The sequence below is a fragment of the Ursus arctos genome, unplaced genomic scaffold (assembly GCF_023065955.2).
Source record: "Ursus arctos isolate Adak ecotype North America unplaced genomic scaffold, UrsArc2.0 scaffold_8, whole genome shotgun sequence".
Classification (NCBI taxonomy): domain Eukaryota; kingdom Metazoa; phylum Chordata; class Mammalia; order Carnivora; family Ursidae; genus Ursus; species Ursus arctos.
The window spans coordinates 67,569,084-67,588,278 of NW_026623100.1; the positions used below are offsets into that span (position 1 = coordinate 67,569,084).

Consider the following 19,195-nt stretch of genomic DNA (forward strand, 5'->3'; position numbering starts at 1 on the left):
AAAAATCAACATAATGGAAAAAAAAAGGATGCTCACGCGCCATTAAAACTCATTCAGGTAGAAATAGCCGGGGCAGAGGGCGGAGGGGAGGGAGCAAAGGCTGAGAGAGACCGTGTTTAGGACACACCTGGTCTGTGCTCAGACAACGCCGGTTTAGGCTCCGTGTACGAGTATCAGGGCATGCAGCGTGAGTGAGGATTTGGCTACTAGTCTCTTCTCCCCGGCTCAAGCTGTGGAAAAGCGGCACCGTGGGCGCCTTGTGCTCCTCAGCGGGGGAATGTCTGGTCGATGTGCTTTCCTGGCTTTAAGGTCACTATCGACAGCAGATGGTGGTGCCTGGGACCCTGTGCTGAACCAGTGGGGACAGTGTGCAGGGGTCCCTTAAAGTGGAGTCCACAGTCCTCCTAATCTCAGGGAGGGCTTGTGAGCCACTGAGAACTCGGGATCCTCGGGGCAGGGCAGGGGTGTTGTCTACTGCTGGCAGAGGCCCCTGGTGGCCAGCAAAGCTGCATGGGGTGGGCTGGGGGCCGTGGCTGCTCTGAGGCTGTGTGTGAGAGGGCACTTGGGAGGAGGGTGGGGGGAGGAGAGATGGCTACTGGCTCTGTGACAGGGAGTCACGCTTCAGGAACCTGCAAGAGAGGGGAGGAGAAAAGCGACACAAAAGCGTCCTACAAAGGAACAGACCCGACCACAGCTGGAAGGAAGGCAAACCTTTGAATCAGGTCCTTGAAATACAAGCTGCAGGAAGCTAGAACATTTTGGTGGACTTCAAACTCTCTGCCTTCCACAGCAATTTTCAGGTCTGTAAACGCTTTCGCTCTGCGCTGCTGGTTCAATTCCTTCAACATTTCTGCAGAACAGAGAAGACAGACAGGGCCAGGTTCCCATTAAGAGGTTTTTTTTTTTTTTAAATAAAATGTTTTCTTTCAAGAAGTAGAGAAATAGGAAAATACTTGATACTGTTTCTTGGCAAGACTGGCTCAACACTGACAGTCAAAAGAAGTCACAAACAATGCGTAAACAAGCAGCAACTGGGAGGGGCTACAGAACCAAAGGAGTAACAACTTTCGAAAGCAAACCCCCCCCAAAACCAAAAAATACCAAGCAAACAAACAAACCAAAAAACCCCCCCAAACCAAAACAATACAAAAAAATATTATCAAACCCAGAAATCGAAAGGCTGGGGGAAAAGATTCCCATACTGACAATTGGAAACATAGAGAATACAGTATCACAGACAACTCAAAACTGTTGTAAAACTACAGAACGAGTTCTCCAAATGCCAATGAGTGCTGATGTGTTGGATACCAAGTAAAGCATGGCATTGTGATGTAAGATGGGCTGGATATGGCTCAAAGGAATAAAAACCACAAAACCTGCAAAAACAGCGTCCCTTATGTTAGACACTCAAGCCATAGCATGGGGTGAGCTTCCTAGAGAGGGGTCCCAAGGAAGGAGGGGGTGGAATGGGGGCGTGCAGGCACTTCCGTCCATTGCACAGTTCCGGCACTGTAGGGGAAGGCTGGTGGGAAGCGGGGACTGGGCGTGCCTCCTCCCATTTCCTTGGGTCATTCTCTCCGGACTCCCACCTTCAGCTGGGGCCTCAGCATGGGAAAGCCTGGCTTGCAGCCCCAGCAGGTCCCAGGAAGTGGCCCCTGGGGCCTTCCCACCCCGATGCACACCTACCTTTGCCTGGTGTCTTGGCCACCTGTGGCCGGCACAGAGTGTCCCACGCCCGTGGGCTCTAAACCTGGGGATGTCTCCTAGACCCACCTCAAGGCTTGGAAAGGGGAAGGAGGAGAGCCTGACAGCTACCCTGATTTGCTGATATAAACTCTCATTTGTGAAAGTTAGGGCCTTCCGATGACCAATGCTCCCACTAGCCTCGCCTTGCCTGCCTGCCCCCCGGGCCCTCTAGTTGCTGGTTGCTGGACATCAGAGGCCCAGATTCTTCGGCCAGAATGACCTAGACTGTTGTCAGGCAGGGTTATGTCCTTTGGCAGGTGAATGGGGGAGGGGGGTCTGCAGAACTGAGCCCCCCACCATCACTCTGAGCCCTCCAGGTCTATGCGGCACCTGGGCTGGTGTTCTGGAATTACTCTCCAGCATGCCCTGCTCCAGCCTGACCTGTCACCTCTGTCCACATGGGCTGATACTGGCTGCCTGTCGAGATTCCCTCCTGAGCCCAGCTCTGCCCCTGACACCTGTATGTCCTCAGACAAGCCCCTGTGCTCTCTGAGCCTCTGTCTCTGCACCCGCAAAATGAAGCTGGAGGCTCCCGCTCTATTCACAGAGCCTGGTGAAAATCGGATGGGCAGGGGCTTGTGGGCTTGGAGGGCGGGCAGGCCGTTCTTTGCGAGGACATACTGGGCTCTGGTTCTGCTGCAGACCAAGGCAGACAGGGAGAAGGGGGTCTGAGTTGTGTTGGCAGAGCTGACTCACTGAGCACACCACCAGCCCCACATGCGGCTGAGCTGAAGTTGCGGCAGGGCACCTGCAAGGGCGTGGGGGGGGGGGGGCGCTGGCTGGGCCTCCGGAAGGCTCCCCATGGGTGTGCTCAGACCTGGAAAAGGAGACCAGCAGGGCCTGAAGCACTAGGTGGAGGGTGTGGAGGGCACCTGTGGGGCAGACAGGGAACAAAGCGACGAGATGGGGTGGCAGACGGGGTCAGACCGCGAGAGCCTTGCAAGGGGGCTCCAGCTGTCTTGTGGGCACCAGGGAACCAGAGATTCTGTTCAGGGAAGTGACAGGCTTGGACCTGGGTGCCAGACAAATCACTCTGGCCACCCCATTAGAGGTGGGACAGGGAGGAACGGTGGAGGCTGGAGGCTGGAGGCCAGGTGGGAGGTGGGGGAGCACAGGGCGTCAGAGCCAGGCCTGGGGGAGAACCTCAACTCTGCCTCCTGTCAGCTGTGTGACCTTGGGAAAGTGTCCCTGAAGCCTCAGTTTCTCCTTTTTTGAAGTTAAATGAGCTAGCCCATGGTAAACTGTTAGCCGTGGGCCTCAACAGGTGGCAGGAGTGATGTCATTGTCGGTGGTGATGGCTCCATGATCTAAGTGAGAAGGGACAAAGGCCTGAGTGATAATGGTGACGAGAACAGAGAAAGACAGGATTTAGGCTGGGAAACTGCGGCCCTCAGTGCTGGAGGGAACGTGGAGGCCGGCAGGTGCGAGAACCATTACCAGGTTTCTGGAGAGACGCCAGGAAGGGAGGGGGTGGTGAGTTCAGTTTGGGGTTGGGGTTCAGGCCTACGGGACGCGTCAGGGAGAGGTGCAGGGGGCGGTGGTGGGGGCCTGGGCAGGAGGCGAAGCAGTGGGACCTGCAGCCTAGGCGCGGGGCTCGGGCGGGGCTACGGCGAGGTCGGAGAGCCCACAGGGTCGGGCTGGGTTAAGGCTGACCTGCTCGCTAAGCTCACACAGCAGCTCCAAGAGGAGTGACCAGCTGAATTCGTTCCTGAAACAGGAGCCAGGTGGTGATGTCAGCTTTTTGAGTGAAGTCATGTGGGGGTTAAAGAGTTCTGGGCTGGAATTCCAAAGACCTGGATCCTGGTTCTCGTTCCAGCTTTGCCACTAATTGGCTATGTGACCCTGGGCAAGTTGCCCCAGCTTTAGGTGCTTAATCCCTTCAAGCACCAAGAGGCACCTGCTCTGGGGGCTGTCAGCTGTCACGCTGCAGTGAGTGACGGATGCAGCCCCGCATGCCTGCTGAGTTAACCATGCCCGGGGGGCCAGGAAAACACAGTGGTTACAAAATACCACTCCTCCTGGGCCCAAAGCATTCTGATTGTTTTTGAAAGCTCTGACTTCCAACCAAGGTCCTAGCAAATATTACACTGGCAGCCCCAGCCCCGCCGTGCTGCCTGCTGCCCTGGGAATTCTGGCCGGATCTGGGAGGTGCTTGGAGATCCAGGTCACCATCTAAATGCAAGCGCTTTCTACTCTCACTTTGCGGAAATCTGGATTTAATAGCTGGGCAGGATTACTCAGTTCCGGAAAAAATTTTCAATTTATGAAAGTGCTCACCAGGGGATTCCTTTTCACAGCAGGGCCCCAAGTGCATTCAAAGTATCGATCAGGCGGCATGTGCTTATTGCTGCCGGCTGAGCGCCCAGCCGGAGAGAGCCCACGTTTTGGGACATCACGACCCAGGATCCATGGGAGGAAGCCAGCACCGGCTCCAGGCACAAGGTGCCCTCCTGCCTAGCCCCTGTGTCGGCTGAGGACAACCACTTACTGTGTGAGGGGCTCGGAGGAATGCGGGGTCCTGGGGAAGGTTTCCAACCACCATGCTGTGCCCAGTTTGGGCAGTTTGCGGTGTCGGGGCAGAGCCTGGCCGAGGCTGGGCCTTCGGGGTAGCACCCCAACAGTACCCCAGCACCCCTGCAGAATCTGGCTGCTTCAGGCTTGTGGAGGAAGGGGGTTTTGGGTGGGGAGCCCCACCTGTGTCTGCAGGACCCCTCACCCTTGCCTGGCCACACAGCGGCTGCCCTTTGCTCTTGGCCTTGCCCCTCAGTGGGGAACTCTCTGCTGCTCAGACTACTGGGCTGAAAGCTCAGGTCCAGGTCACTGAATCTCCCCTCTGATTCCTCTCCTTCCCCTCCGAAGCCCGCCTCTTTTACTACCTAGAAATCTCTGCTGCCCATTCTCGCCTGGCCTCAGGAACACCTGGGCTCTGTCTGAGCCATCACCCTCTTTCACCTGAGTCAGGGCAGGAGCCTCTGAGGACGTCTGGCTGTTTCCCGCCCTAAGCCATCAAGCATCTCTGCTTAAATAAACCTTTCAAGGCCGAGCAGGAGGAGCCAGTCTCCCCCACTCCCTGCTGAAGCCTCCCAGTACCCCAGGCACGTCCCCTCCCAACCTTCACCCTTCTCGCTGCCCTCTGCCCCACTCTTCCTTCCTTCTTCTTCTGACTAATTACCATTTTGTCCTGCAATACCAGTTCAGGTGTTCCTGTGTCCCTAGCCTCTGCCTTCTTTCCCCTCCTCCCCCCACACCCCTGGCCATTCACCCTCCTCCACGCCCCTACAGCATCCGCGCTTACTTCTTTACTGCACACTCTGCATCGTAATTACTTATTTACGTGTATGTCTCCTGCACTTGACTGTGATTTATTTATATTTCTATCTTCAACATCTAGCACAGGGCCTAGCATATATTCAGCTGGTGTGGTAGATGACAAAAATTCTTTGTCTCCCCTCCCATCAAGGCGTGGAGTTCATTTCCCCACCCTCTGAATCTTCACTGCTCTTGTGACTTGCTTTGACCACGGAACGTGGTTGAAAGGACACTGAGGGTGAGCCACAGCCTCAAGAAAATTTGCTTGCTTTTGCTCACTCTCTTGGGGCCCTTGCCCCTACCACCCTAGGAACAAGCCTGAGTGAGTCTTCTGGAGGGTAAGAGGCCACGTGGAGCAGAGATGAGCCATTCACACCGGCCTGCGCCCACCAATATCGGCTGAGCCTGACCTAGATCAGCGGAGCCCAGCCCAGAGTGCAGACCAGAATCATAATCTGAATCAGTGGTGGTTGTCTTAAGCCACTAAATCTTAGAGTTGTGTGCTATGCAGCAAGAGCTAACTGATACAGAAAGTACAAATAAATGACAGGGCTCAAGTGCTCGTGAAACTTCCCCTCCGTCAGGGTCTCCTTTATGGGTAGTGTTTGAAGCTAATTTTTTTTTAATTGCGGTAAAATTTAGCATCGTAACTATTTTGAAGTGTACAGTTCAGTAGTGTTAAGCGCATTTACAGCGTTCTGTGCTCAATCCCTAGAATACTTCATCTTGCAAACCTGAAACTCTGTACCCATTAAACAACAGCTTCCCATCCCCTCCTCCCCAGCTCTTGGCCGTGACCCTTCTACTTTCTGTCTCTATGAATCTGACCATTCTAGGTACTTCATGCAAGTGGAATCATGCAGTATTTGTCTTCTCGTGGCGAGCTTATTTAACTTAGTATAACATGCTCAAGGTTCATCCGTGTTGGAGCATGTGTCAGAAAGTTCTTCCTTTTTAAAGCTGAATGCAATTCTGTTACGCGGATGCCCCACAGTCTGTTTACCTACTCACTTGTGCATGGACCCTCGGGTTGCTTCCACCTCCGGCTACTGTGAACAGTGCTGCCGTGAGGCCAATTCTTGACATCTCTGTGATGGACATCTCTAAATACGCCATCTCAAAACCCCATCGTAAGTGGCAGGGTAACCTGGCTCTGCGGACCCAGCAGCAAGTGGCATCTGAGAGAAAGAGGACACTGGGGAGGGTCGGCCTGGACCCGGGTGCTTTGTTTAGCGAAGAGGGAGGCCACAAACAGAACCAAGCCTGGAGACGACGTCGCAGCCAAACTTTGGCATATTTTTCACCAAACGACACGAGTTATTTGTCAGAGACTAATGGGCTCATTCCAGCTGGACTAGGAGGGCTGTCTGAGGTGGTAATAAAGAGGAAGAGATGTCAAATATTAAAAGGCAACGCATTTCAGTGGCTTTGCAGCAGAGAAGTCCATTAAATCAGAGCCCCGAGAAAGGTTGTACAGCCGAATAATTTTTTTCAGAGCTTAAGAAAGAACCCAGCTAGGTGATAAATGCTCCTGATTCCGATGGTATTTATGACACATATATGATAAAGGACTTGAAAAAATTATAAACTCAGAGCAGTTGTGAAATATACTGAGAACGCCCAGCAAAGACTGTGTCATGCATACCCAGAGGATAATTCATCCAGGAGTGGAGGAGGCTGGCGTGTGCAGACACTGTGGGGACAAATGGTGACTTTCCACAAACAGAGCTTCCTGCGGCTGCTGCTGCTGTAGTCAGGCCACAGACGGTCAGGGACAGGCTCCCACGCTGAATGCTGCCCTTCCTCCTCCCCTCCTCCCTGACTGATCAGATAGACACATCCCCTTTTCCAAAGAACAGCTCAGAATCGACCTGGAGTGCCAGCTGAGCCCTAGCTTCTAGGTAAGACAGAATAAAACTACCTGCAGACCGCATGCCCAGCCTGAGTTGGGAGGGGAGGTCCTCTACTGGGAAGTCATACCAGCCCCCACCCAAGGGCCTGACAGCCTCAAACAGGCAAGCCCTCCCTGGACACGTGTCCTTCTAGAGAAGGGAAGCGTGAAAGGCTCAGACTTCTTGCCTGACTTAGAGTTTTAGTGAGGAGACCTTCTGGTTGTCCTGTTGTCCAAACGGAAATTCCTACCATTTATCTGAAAGGGAAAAAAGCCCTAAGGACAGTCACCACCTCTCACCAGCCTGCGTTTTCCAAGTTGTTCAATGCTGGGTGACAAGACCTATTTCTCAGGCAGTGAAATTTGGCATTGAAGGGCCTTTCTGTCCCTACAGCCCCTGCCTCAGGACTACACACTAGGGTATGCTTGGTATGCATTTGCTGGGCAGAACTGAGGGTTACCTTCCAGTGGGAACATTCTGAGACCCTCTAAGATGATAAAAAAGTCATGAAAATTTTTCTCCTTAAAATTAAAAAAAAAAAAAATCCTCATAAAACTGCAGAGGTAGGGGCAGACTGTTGGCTGGGCAGGGAAGGCCAGCGGGCCAACCCCGAAACTGCAGTCGGAGGGAAGGGCCCTGGCTAGGTGGACACTGGCAGCTGTTAGTCCTTCCTGCCCCCAGAAAGGTCGCCTCCACCCAGCTCCTTCCCCTGCTTTGAGGATGAAGGCTGAGGGGTGACTGCCACACTCTGAACATGAGCAGATGAAAATATCATGGAGGTCAGGGCTAGGAGACCTGGCGGCAAGTCTGGGGCTTAGGAGAGCTGGCAGTGTGCAGACAGCTCTGCAGGAGCTGGGACTCCTGGCTGACATGTCGGAGCCAGGGTGGGGGGATATGCAGTGAATTAGGCATCCTGGCAAGTCAAGTCAGGACACTGGAGAGCTCTGTGGGGACCAGCCTGAAGATGGGGTCTGCAAGTGCCAGGGAGGCCACAGCAGATGCTCTGGAAGCAGCTAGGAGGTCAGGGGTTTGGAGGGAAGGTGACCGGACAGTCCCGCTGTGAGGCAGGAGGCCGCCCCACCACCTAGAACTTGCACCAGGGAGGTGGGGGCTCTGTGGGGCCTTGGTCCTCAGGACCAGGGGAGGATGAGACTCTGTCCCCAGGGAAAGAACTGATTCTATTGTCTGGGGTGGGGATGGGGAGCTCGCCCCTCCCCCTCTGCCTCTGTGAAGCTATGTTCTGTCTCTAGCATATTTAGAGACACTGCTTCTTTTCCACTGGGGGGTAGATTTGTGGAAGGTGGGCGGTGGTTCTCGGCTGGAGGGACTAGAGAGTCCAGAGGCCAGGGCAGATAGTTGGGCCACGTGAGAGAACTAAGTTCAGCACCTTGGGGAGCTCTAAGCACCCCAGGGCCAGGGTGGAAAGTGGGGAGGGCTCTAGAGAGGTTGGGGTACTAAGTCGGCAGCTGAGTAAGGCCAAGGCATGGGCATCCCCTTTGCGAGGCAGACTCTGGGAGCTCCAAATGCCTTGCGTCTGTCTGACCCACTTGTTCCTCATTAAACAGCTGGGCTGGGCATGAGGGTGGGCTGGGGATCCGTTTGCAGACTGGGGAGCTTACGGTTTAACAGGCGACACACTAAATGACTGTGGTGCCAAGTGAGGGGAGTTTAGTGGGGCAAGCACTGGGTAGAGGAGGCTCAGAGGAGGGGCCGCTGGCTGGCTTGGTGGAGGCTTGTGTGTGTGTGGCGGGTGACAGTGAAGAAAACACTGGAAAGATGTGTAGCAGCTCACCAGGTGGGCTGGAGGGGCCAGGTGTGAACCGTATGCGTGTGTGTGTGTAAGCATGTGTGCATGACCATATGGTGTGTGTGAACATGTGGCTGTGTATGAGCATGTCTGTACATGTACGAGTGTGTATGTGTGTGGGTGGTGTCAGAGGCAGGCCCATATTCGATTGTGAAAGAAACAAACCCACTGTAGTCTTTAACCCAAGGAGAGTGGGGGCCATTGGTGAATTTTATGAGATAGGGTGAGAGGGTCAGGTTTGTCTCTTACACTCAAAATGTCTGCTCAGAATCAACCATCAGTGCCCTCACCCCTACGCCCCCACACTGCCCCACCCCTGGCCTTTCCCCACCATTGGGCACTTCCTTTCTGCTATTCCAACCCATTCTGATGCCCCTCCTCCGAATTTACCCGGTACAGGGCACTGGGCCCAGAGCTGGGATCGGGGTGGGGGCTGCAGGGGGGAGGGGCATAGATGATGAGCAAGACAGTCCCCGTCCCAGGGGAAAGTATAGCTCAGTGGGGACACAAGTGCTATATCAATGGTCAGTGGTGGTGCTCAAGGCCTTTTGAGAAGGGAGGGACGAGGGGCCTGGGGAGGGAGGGTTGGGGTGGGATGACCCAGAAGTGCAGGGGGTGTCATGGGTGGAGAATCAAATGCACATAACAAGGGGTGTTCTTCTTAATTTACTAGTTCATAGTCAAATACACATTTACGGAGGACCTACTATGTGTCAGGACCTGGACTATGAATACAAAACCAGTTTCCGTCCTCAAGGGGCTCACAGTCTGATGGGGGAGGTAGATGCTGCAGCGGACAAAGGTCAGCTGGGTTGTTTGGCCCTGGAACCCCATTCTATTGGGGAGAACTCCAAGATGGGCAGGGAACTGGGCCTGTGGAGTGAGTCTGGCGGAGGCAACTTCCTGGCAGCTGGCCCGTAGCCACGAGACCTGGGCTCAGCTGGTCTGAGGACGTCCTGGGGTGGAGAGCAGAGCCGGCGATGACTACAGCGGTTGTGGTGAACTGGGGGAGCTGACCGCTCAGTGGTGCTTGAGCAACCCTGGGGGCGGGGGTGGGGTGACGGTGCCAGTGGGTACTGGCTCTGTGATGGATCAATCCCCAGCCTCAAATAAATTCCTGTTCTGTTGAACTGTCAGAGCTGTAGTCTTTGGTTGGCGTCACATGACCCTGCATGTGTTATACTGTGTCACATGCAGGCTTATGATAAACACCCCTTGTAGCAGAACCCGCCTGGGGCACTGGGGGGGAGCACTGGGGGAGCACAGGGGGCAAGTGGAGGAGGGAAGGCCCACAGGGATGCGGGACCTGGCTGGGTCTTGGGAGGTGAGTGGGACTTGTTAACGGTGCTAACTTTTGTTAGCAGTTGGCCTATGCAAAGGCCCAAATTGCACATCAGCACACTGCCTGCATGAGCAGTGGGCAGTTGAGTAGGGCTGGAGTGGGGGTGGGCGGGTGGCACTGAGGCTGGAGAGCCTGCAAAGGTCCCCGTGACGGGTTTGTGTTAGGAAATGTTGATTGTGGGTCTGGAAGGAAAATTGAGAAAAGTCACCCTGGTCACCTGGGGTATACAGGGATGGGATGGATGGAGGGCAAATGTCTGGAGAAAGACAGACCCTGCCACGAGGGGCTGCTGCTGCTGGGGGGTGGGCCATGAGGATGAGGCCTGGCCCTTAGCCTGGAAAACAGTGGAAGGAGCCCTTCCACTGCAGAACCCCCAGGTCTTTTAGAGTCCGTGCAGGGCTGGGGCCGAGGGAACGATTTTCTGAGTGTTGTTCCCGTCTTCAGCCCCCCAGGGCAGGCTACCTCCCTGCAGGGCCCGGGGCATGGCATTCAGGAGCCAGGTGCTGGTTGCTGCCTCTCTTTGCTTCCGCGTCATGCATGTGCCCCTCAAACTGATGGGTCCCCACGCTTTGCATCGTAGGCTGTGAGTACAGAGGCCTTGCTACGACGAGCAGCCACCAGCCTGTGGTCTATCCTTGGCTGTTACCACTTTATAGCTTTCTATTTTACCACTCACTATTTTCGGGGCAGGACGTCAGATTTCCAAATACACACGAGAATCTGTAGCTGGCCCCTGCCAGAGAACTGAATAAAGATGTGTGCTGAGTGGAGCAGTACTGGATGTGCCCCCAGCTAGATATAAACTCTAGACGTCTTTGACCGGAAGACAGAGCTCAGTGAAGGCAGCTGGGGGACTGACAGTCGCCACCACACCCTGCAACCCAGCCCAGCCCCCAGGTGGAGAGGATGGGGATCTAGGTGACGAGCCTGAAAATTCGTCATCAGGAACTCTGCTTTCTTCATCGGGGTCAAAGTGAAGAGTGCTTGCTACCCTCCTTTCCTGGCCAGTGGGCAGAGGGGGGGCAGGGGAGGCCCACAGAGAGCCCTGCTTCCCTCCCTCACTGCCCTGGATTCCCAGAGGGCCTGGGCTCTTCACCCTCAACTGGCCATAACGACCACCCTGTCCTCTTTCCATCCAGAAGCTCTGGCTGACCTGCCTTCCACCTGGATCCTAAGAAGCCTAGGTGAGACAGCAGTCTGTGTGGGTAGCAAAGGCGCTGGCTGGGGAAGAGGCCGAGGACCCCAAAGCTTCTTCACCCATCACCCCAGACCCAGGAAAATAGAAGAGCAACAAGAACCCAGAGAAGTAAATGATATCTCAAATAAAGAGCGAAAATCCCAACAGCCAGACACAACCTCAAAGCTTCAATTCTCATGTGCGATGTTCCATAGAACCTTGCTTTGTTGCAAGCATCCTGAAGTCTTAAGCCCTAAAGGTCCAGCCAGCGAGGGCTTTGGTAAAGTCAGCCACCTGTCCCAGGAAGATGGATGGCACAGTGAGGTGGTGGCGGGAGGTGCTGGGGAGGAGAAGATGGGGCACAGGCAGGAGAGATATACAAGAAGTGGGGGAAACATGGCCCTCCCCGACCTGCTTTAGCAAAAGCCAGTGTTTCCCAAGAATCCTGAGAGCACAGTCCCAGCAAATAAATCAATAGTTTTAAAGGATTTGCAAGAATTAGTGAACCAGAGCTGGGAGCACGATCAGTTCAGTTACCAGGTGAAGAGGGAAATGAAACGGAAAGCCCAGATGCCAGGGGCTAATGGCAACTCTGAACACTTCGAATCACATCACAGGAGAGGAGAATTCATGGCCAGAGAGGCCCTGGGGTAAGGATGCAGGGGTGGAGAGCGTGCCCCCCTGTGCGTGTGTTTGTAGGGGATGGGGACCCCACTTGTGTCTTCTGGGGTGTCTGGGAAGGAGTGTCGCTCTATGGCTGCTTGCCCCTGAGTCTCCATCTGAGTCCACCCCTCCTGCCGGGCCTGGCCAGGGTCAGGTCTGGGGCAGCACCTCGCCTCTTGTCCTTTCAGGGGAGGCGAAAGCCTGGGATCATTTCAGTTTTTCATATTGCTAATGGTCTTGAATGATCATGCAAGCAATCGCCATGATCATTTTAGGAAAATTACCAAAAAAGAAGAAAGTGCCATTTGTCTTCCAGGTGACCAGGTGTCAGCCTCAGGGCCCAGCACAGTCAGAGGGTCAGGGCTGCCTTAAAGCCAGCCAGGTGTCACACCTGCGGAGAAACTAGGGCCACCAGGGAGGAGCCAGCCTCTGGCCCGCGGCTGGTCTCCCTGTCATACTGGCTGGCAGGGTCCTTGGCACCCACCAGCTCGTGGAGGAGGCACCCTAGGCTTGGTCCCAGGAGGTCCCTGGAAGGGTCAACAGGTGGCCTCTTCTGACATGCCCCCCTTCCTGTCTCCTGTTTGCCCACTCAGGCCTCTTCCCTGCTAATCCCTCCCACTGAGGTCTGCGAAGCTTGCCTGGGAGTTCTGTCTCCAGTTAGACTGACAGCTCAACTGAGAGAGTTGTGATCAAGATGCCGCCTTTCATTCCCCGAAATCCCAGAGCCTCACGCAGCCTCTGGGACCCATGGAACCCGTCTTGGGCCGGGGTGGCTCACAGATGCCACCAGCTGGGTCTGCAGTCCTCTGTGATGGCACAGAATCTGAAGGACAGCACCCCCCCGCCCCCCAGCTCCAGCCTCCAGCTCCAGGCCCAGGGGTGGGCAGTGCTGGACCTGACCTGAAAGCTGTCCCTGCCACCTGTGGGCTGTGGCCCTCCTGCCCAGCTCTGTCTTGCTGATAAATAATGGTGTCGATCTGGTGCCACAGCTCCTTTTAGGAACAGAAGCCATCTACGACTCTCCTGTGGGGGCCCACGTTGGCTCCCACTTGGGGTGGGTATTACCTTTGCTCAGTGGAGGTGAGGGTCTCAATTAAATGAGCAGGTCTGGGTGGATAGCTATAGCCCTGACCCCAGGGGGCTGCAACCAGGGCCTGGGGCAGGTAGGGAGAAGGCTTTCCCCAGTACAACTCACCTAGGGCTAGGAAAGGTGTGCACTGCAAACCAAAGGGCTCCCCAAGGCCCCAGGAATGACCCCATATATTCCAGCAAAGGTGGATCCAGGATAGGAGTGGGCTGGGCCACCCTGACTGCCAGCAGAAGCTGCTCTCTCTGCTCCCATCTGCCCCCGGAAGGCTCTGAAACCAACACTTCCCTCCTTGCTCACCTCTGCAGGCCAAGGTACGGCTGTGCCTGTCTCCTGTTAGCAAGGCCTGTGTCATCCACCCTGAGCAGCATCTGTCAATGTGGTACGTTTGCACGGCAGCGGGGGACAGGGCTTCCCATTCCCCTGGTAGGCACCGGGGAGGGGAACATAATAGACTTTGATCATTGCTCAGAAAAGCTCTCAAATGCAGAGCCTGGATCCGGCTGGTCTCTGTACCCCAGTACTTGGCATACTGTCTGGCCCTGAACAGGTAGAGATGTGAGTGAGTGATGGGGGGAATGAATGGATAGTTGCTGGATTGGAGAAGCAGTCGTGGAATAGGAGGCACTCAGCTGGGTCTTGAATGGGTAGGATTTGAGCCAACAGCTGTGGAGAAAGGGCCGCCCCCAGAGTGACGGCAGGAGCAAAGGTAGAGAAGCAGGAACCAAGTGGGACAGGTGGGACAGGTGGCCGGGTGGAGAGACAGCATCAAGCAGGAAGAGCGAGAAGCTGCAGAGTGACAGAACCCGGGGAACAACCACACGGAAGGACGTGAGGCATTTCCAGGCCTCCAGAATTTTCTTTGCCCAGACAGCACCCGTCAGGGAGGGGAAAAGCCTGCAAGCCCCGGGCTTGGCTCTCGCCCAGCCTGGGGCGAGGAAGGGAAGGAGGTGGGTGGGGACAGGGGGCTTGCTCAGAACAGCTCGCTCAGAACATAGGGCCTCCCTCTCCCAAGCACTCACTTCCCAGGCATCTGGAAATCATTTGGAAGGAGAAAGAACCAAGTGCCTCGGACAGAACGGACCCTGGGCCCCACCTGATGCACTCAAGTCTCCTAGGGGCTGACTGAAGCAAGAGGTGGAGTCCAGGGCTCCCTGGGGGCCGGGCCAGGAGGGGCAGTCAGGTGTCCAGACGCTCTAGCAGGCACGGGAGGACACGGTATGGTGACGGTGAGGAACAGGGCATGGTGACCTCTCACTGAGAGCCTGTGGCATGCTGCTACGGCCCTGGCATGTCACGTACCTCATTGTACTGAAGCTGTGAGTGTCTGGGACATATGACAGGGTCAGGTGACATGCCCAGTGTCTCCAGCTGGAGGCTCAGACCGCTTTGATATGACGTGGGCCCGGCCCTGTGTCAGGCGTCAGGTGTCAACCTGTGTATTCGCCCCAAGTATTCACAAAAATACTTACACTTGGGCCCCACCCCCAGATTTTGTCCAATAGTGTGGGGGACAATCTGGGTACCAGGATTCCTAAAAGCTTCCTAGAAAATGTCGATGTGCTACAAAGTTTGAGAATCTCTGGTCTCATGCCCCAGCACTGTTTTTTTGCCTTTTTGTTCTATTCCTAAAGTGTCCAGATCTGTGCTCAGAGCTCAAATAAATTTACTGGAAAAAAAATAAAATAAAATTAAGGAACAACAGCTCAAAGAGCCAGCAATTTATGCAAATGAATGCAAATAAATACACACTCCATACATATGTTTATGCAAATATTCTTGTGGTCCTTGCAAATCACTCACCCGCCTGCAAGCAGCTGCCTACGATTTCTTGGTGAGAGCCCTGGGCAGGGTGCCCGGGTTAATGACAGGTGATATCACGACCTCCCAAAACAGACATCTCTATTAGCTAACTCATCCCAAAAGTCCTCCAGGGAGCTGCTCACTGAGCCCAGCTCTGTGCACCAAAATCCCCTGGCCTACGCACTCAGGCCTCGGGACTCACTCAAGCCCACAGGCCAGGGAGGGATCAGGAGCAGCTGCCCGGTGGGTGCTTCAAGGCCATCAGCCCTGGGGGCAACGAGAATGGGGGCCGGACAACTGGTGGGGGCCTGAGAGCTGCCGGAGGACAGCTCTGATCCCCAAGGGCCTTGCTGGGCTGCCTTTTGTTCTGGGCTAGTCTGGGTAGGCCGGCATGTGGCTGGGCACTCAACCCCACTCAGACAGCCTGTCCCATGTCTGTTGGTCTGACCAGGTCCTATGGCTTATTTATATAAACCCAGTGGGAGACACAGGACCTCAGAAGAAAACTTGCCTAGTCAAGATGAGAGATTGGCACGGACACCCACGCTCCCCCAGAAGTGCTCACCGTGGCCCCAGTACTAGGTTGCAACGTCTTTTCCCAGGCCCCGTGGAAAAGCCACGGCCTCCGTAACTTCAGGACACCCTTGCCTTGTTGCCTCAAGGATGAGCCAGCCCTGTAACCCTGTGGCCCCTGGTCCTGTTCCCTGAGAAGAATACAGAGGAACTGAAAGCTCACTGCTTCCTTTGCGCAGGCTCAACACTCCCCAGGGTCCTCCTGGCTGCGGCACACGCCCCCAGTGGGTGCAGGGAGTTCCTCAAGGGGGGCTGGGATAGGACTGAAGATCCAGCTAAGAACCGGGGCCCTGCCATTTGGGATCCTAGCTCAGCCTGCTGCGGACAGCCCTGCAAAGGTCACACTCAATTTCTTATTTCTCCAGTTGCTGCATCCAGGAGATGGAGGCCATGCTTGGGGGAAGCCAGAGTGTGAGCTCCGTGAGGGAGGGAGAGTTTTGTGAGTTATGCACGGTAGGTCGGTGCTCACTGAGTTTTTGTTGGCTGACCGAATGAATGAGCATTTCCTCCACAACACGCATACGGCACTATCTTCCCCCGTTGTCCCTGTCACTTCATGGATAATGTGGGGTGGGGAAGGCGTGGCCTGTCCCCATGAGGGAGATCACCTCTGGGAGGGCAGCCAGAGACAGTGCCCCCCTGTATACAGCCCACACTGGGAAAGGCCTCCCTCGTGGAAAGACAAATTCCCTTGGGCACAGTTCTCCCTTTGGGTGGTGCTGGTGGTAGGGAGATGGCAGAGGGGTCCCAATCCTTTCAGGTTGTGAAGGAAACCCAGTGTCTGCTGTTACAGGTGGGTGCCGGGGGTCAGTTGGGGGACTCTGTCTCAACAAAGACCCGTTACAGCAACCTCTCCATCAAGCCCCAAAGTCTCCAAGCTCCTGGTGACAACCCACCCATCCAAGCCCTAATGAGCCCTGGAGTCCAGTCTAGTGGAGAGAAGTCCACCATGTTGTACTGGGATATACAGCATGGCCTCACTGGCCACCTGCCTTCCCCTCCATGCCCTCAGGGGTCATTCTTAGCTTTTGTTGGCCCCAGTTTCCAAGAGGAAAAAGAGCTTTCACACTCAGAAACATCTCTGCCAGAGTATCAGCTGGCCCCAGCTCAGCGACCCGTGGCCCCTGTCGCCCGGGCATGTGACAGAGGCCCAGCCCCGGGAAAGCACCATCTCCCTGCTGCCTGCTTCACTCTTGCTCGCTTGAACTGAACTTCTGGAGGGTGATTTTATTCCTTAATTATTTCAGGCTGACCCTTCACCTCCTCAGCTTTTCTGGGCTGTGTGGGAGATTCCCTGTGGCTCCAGTCACTCAGCGGCTATGTGATAAGGGACAAAGGAGATAAAGGCTAAAGGCTTCTCCTTTGGAGGAAAGGGGAGTGATTAGCCCTGGAGCCTCCACGGCTGGTTGGCTGTGGGCCTGGCCACTGGGTCTGGGTCTGTTCCATGTCAGGCTGTTGTCTGGAGGGACCAGCCTTTGCCCACATGCTGACCCTGGGGGAGTCTGGCCATGGGCATTCTGAGACTTCTCTCCTCTTAGCTGGAAACTGGCTGGAAAGGTCAGAGGTCAACAGAAGGTATCTGGGATAAATTTCTGCGGTCAGTGGGATCCACCAAGCTGACAGCGAGCTAAACCAACATTGTTAGGAAATAGCCCTGCCCCTCTCCTGGCTCTGGCTATAGATGTACTTCAGGACCAACTCACTCGGGACCTGTGGACCCAGGGTTGGTAACCCAGAGTCTAGATTTGAGAGCCTAGAACCAATGCGGAGGCCAGAACAAACTCAGAATTTACATCCAGAGCCCAGAGCTTAACACTTAGAACTTAAAGCCCCAGACAGAGCCCAGCGTCTGACAAAAGCTAGATTCCTGATTTAAAAACCTGGCACTCCGACAACTGGACCGAGTCCTGAGAAGGCTCCCAGCCCCAGTGTGCTGGAAAGTTCCCTTTGCTGCTTCCAGCCCTCTGATTGGCACCTGACAGTGTGCGGAGTATTAATTATGGTCAGAGCTTTTCAACATGCAATAAAAAGCCTTTTAAACCATTCCGATGGGAGGTGATTAACTCTATTAAGTGGCATTATGGATCTTCCTATCTGTTGCTTTCATAAACATAGTTGTAGGCGGAATGTTTTATTAAGGGCATAAAAATGTCCCACATTACAATGCATAAGCACATATTGATGTTATATTTCTTTACTGTGCTGCACTCCCCAGTCCCCAACCACTCCGAAAAGAAACTACATGTCTTAATAATTTATGCTCCAAGTTTTAACCGGGATTATCAATGGCAGCTTTTGAGCTTTCTCTTTTGGCAACACAATAGATCATAGTAAAAATGCACCGACAAGCGATGTGTCCGTTTGATTTTTTCCACCTGAATCAGCAGCCCAAACTCCAGACACAGCAGTTTAGGGCAAGCAGCACACTGAAGAATTTAAGTCTAAGCATTTAATCTGTTCTTTCCATAAATTTCTGCTGCTTGTGCTTTATAATGATTCTACCAGAGGAAGTTTATTTATATCGCAGATTTTCAGCATCAGCACATTGAGAACACAAGGGCGATCGCTCAGTCAATAGCTTACAGCCATGTATAATATCACTCCGGAAATCAAAAGCCCATTTGAAGAAAAGAAGGCTCAGATTAAAGTCACTTTAAGACATCAATAACTTGGAACTGGCTGTAGAGAAGTTATAAATATCCAACCTGCGCATATGCAAATAGGCGTTCGCAGGCGCGCCACCGCCGCCGTGCGCCCGGGAACCCCGGCGGTCCCTCCCCTCCCCGCGGCACGGCCTGAGGCGCGGGGGGCGGGCCCGACACGTCACTGGGGGGCGGGGCCTCCCCACTCCGGGGCCGCAGCCCCTGCCCACGCGGGCAGTCCGCCCCAGCCCGAGCCACCCGCCAGGTCTGGGGCTCCGGCTGGGCTTTAAGGCCGGCGAGGAGTAGGAACCCAGCACGAAAACCCAATAGACTGAAGAAGCTGGCGCCTTTCTGTGTTGCTTACCCCGCGCCAGGTGCTGGGCAAGGGGCACTTTAATTACATCCGCCGCCCTCCGCTATCTTTCTGACCCCATACCTGTTGTAGCCGCGGGGGGGACCCTCCCCCGACTTCCTCTGCTGGGGAGACTGGGTGGCAGGAGGAGGAGGAGAAGGAAGCACCGGCAATTTGTAAAGCCCCCAGCCCCCCTCAGGGTGCATGCACCCTGCCTCCCTTTCTGATACCCACTGATTACATTATCTCTTTTATCCCCACGGTAACCCTAGGACAAAGAGTCCCCATTTTACAGATGAGGAAAATAAGGCTCAGGAGAGTAACTTGTCCCTGGCCAAAGAGTGGCAGAAGCAAGGTTTGAATCAAGCTCTGCTTAATCTCAAACCCTGCTTTTATACTTTTAAAACCACCATATTTCGCTGCTTCATGCTTGCCCTAGCTGCCTTCCTCAGGGCAGGGCAGGGCAGGCCCAGGGGCCTAGGAAGAGTTATAGGTCACTTGGGAAGGTGATGCCCAGGGTCCAAGGAGCATCATAAAGGGTCACGATGTAGACAAAGGAAGGGGATGTCGGTGGTTGTGGCTGGGTGGAACTGGCTCATAAGGCAAGCCCGAAGGCTGGCTGGTGGGGCCAGCTGGGTGAGATCCCTGGGTTGGGCCCCAGGCTGGGTGGAAGGAGCCATGGCAAAGCCCAGGGTCTGGAGCAAGCGTGGGGTCTGGACTCTGGTCTTGAGGTGGTGAGGGGGACCTCAGGCCTTCAGGAAGGGAAGGAAGGCAGGATGAACCCACTGCGAGGGGCTCAGAC

General features: G+C 54.8%; 1 protein-coding gene across 4 annotated transcripts in view; it reads right to left on the reverse strand.

Moving 5' to 3' along the window:
* Positions 1 to 19,195, reverse strand: part of KLHL29 (kelch like family member 29) — a 302,647-nt gene that overhangs the window by 22,574 nt on the left and 260,878 nt on the right. For all 4 annotated transcript variants that reach the window (XM_026519626.4, XM_044390578.3, XM_026519608.4 and 1 more), the window contains one exon: positions 712 to 850. In XM_026519626.4, coding sequence (XP_026375411.2) covers positions 712 to 850 — 139 coding nt within the window. The remainder of the gene's footprint in view (positions 1 to 711; positions 851 to 19,195) is intronic.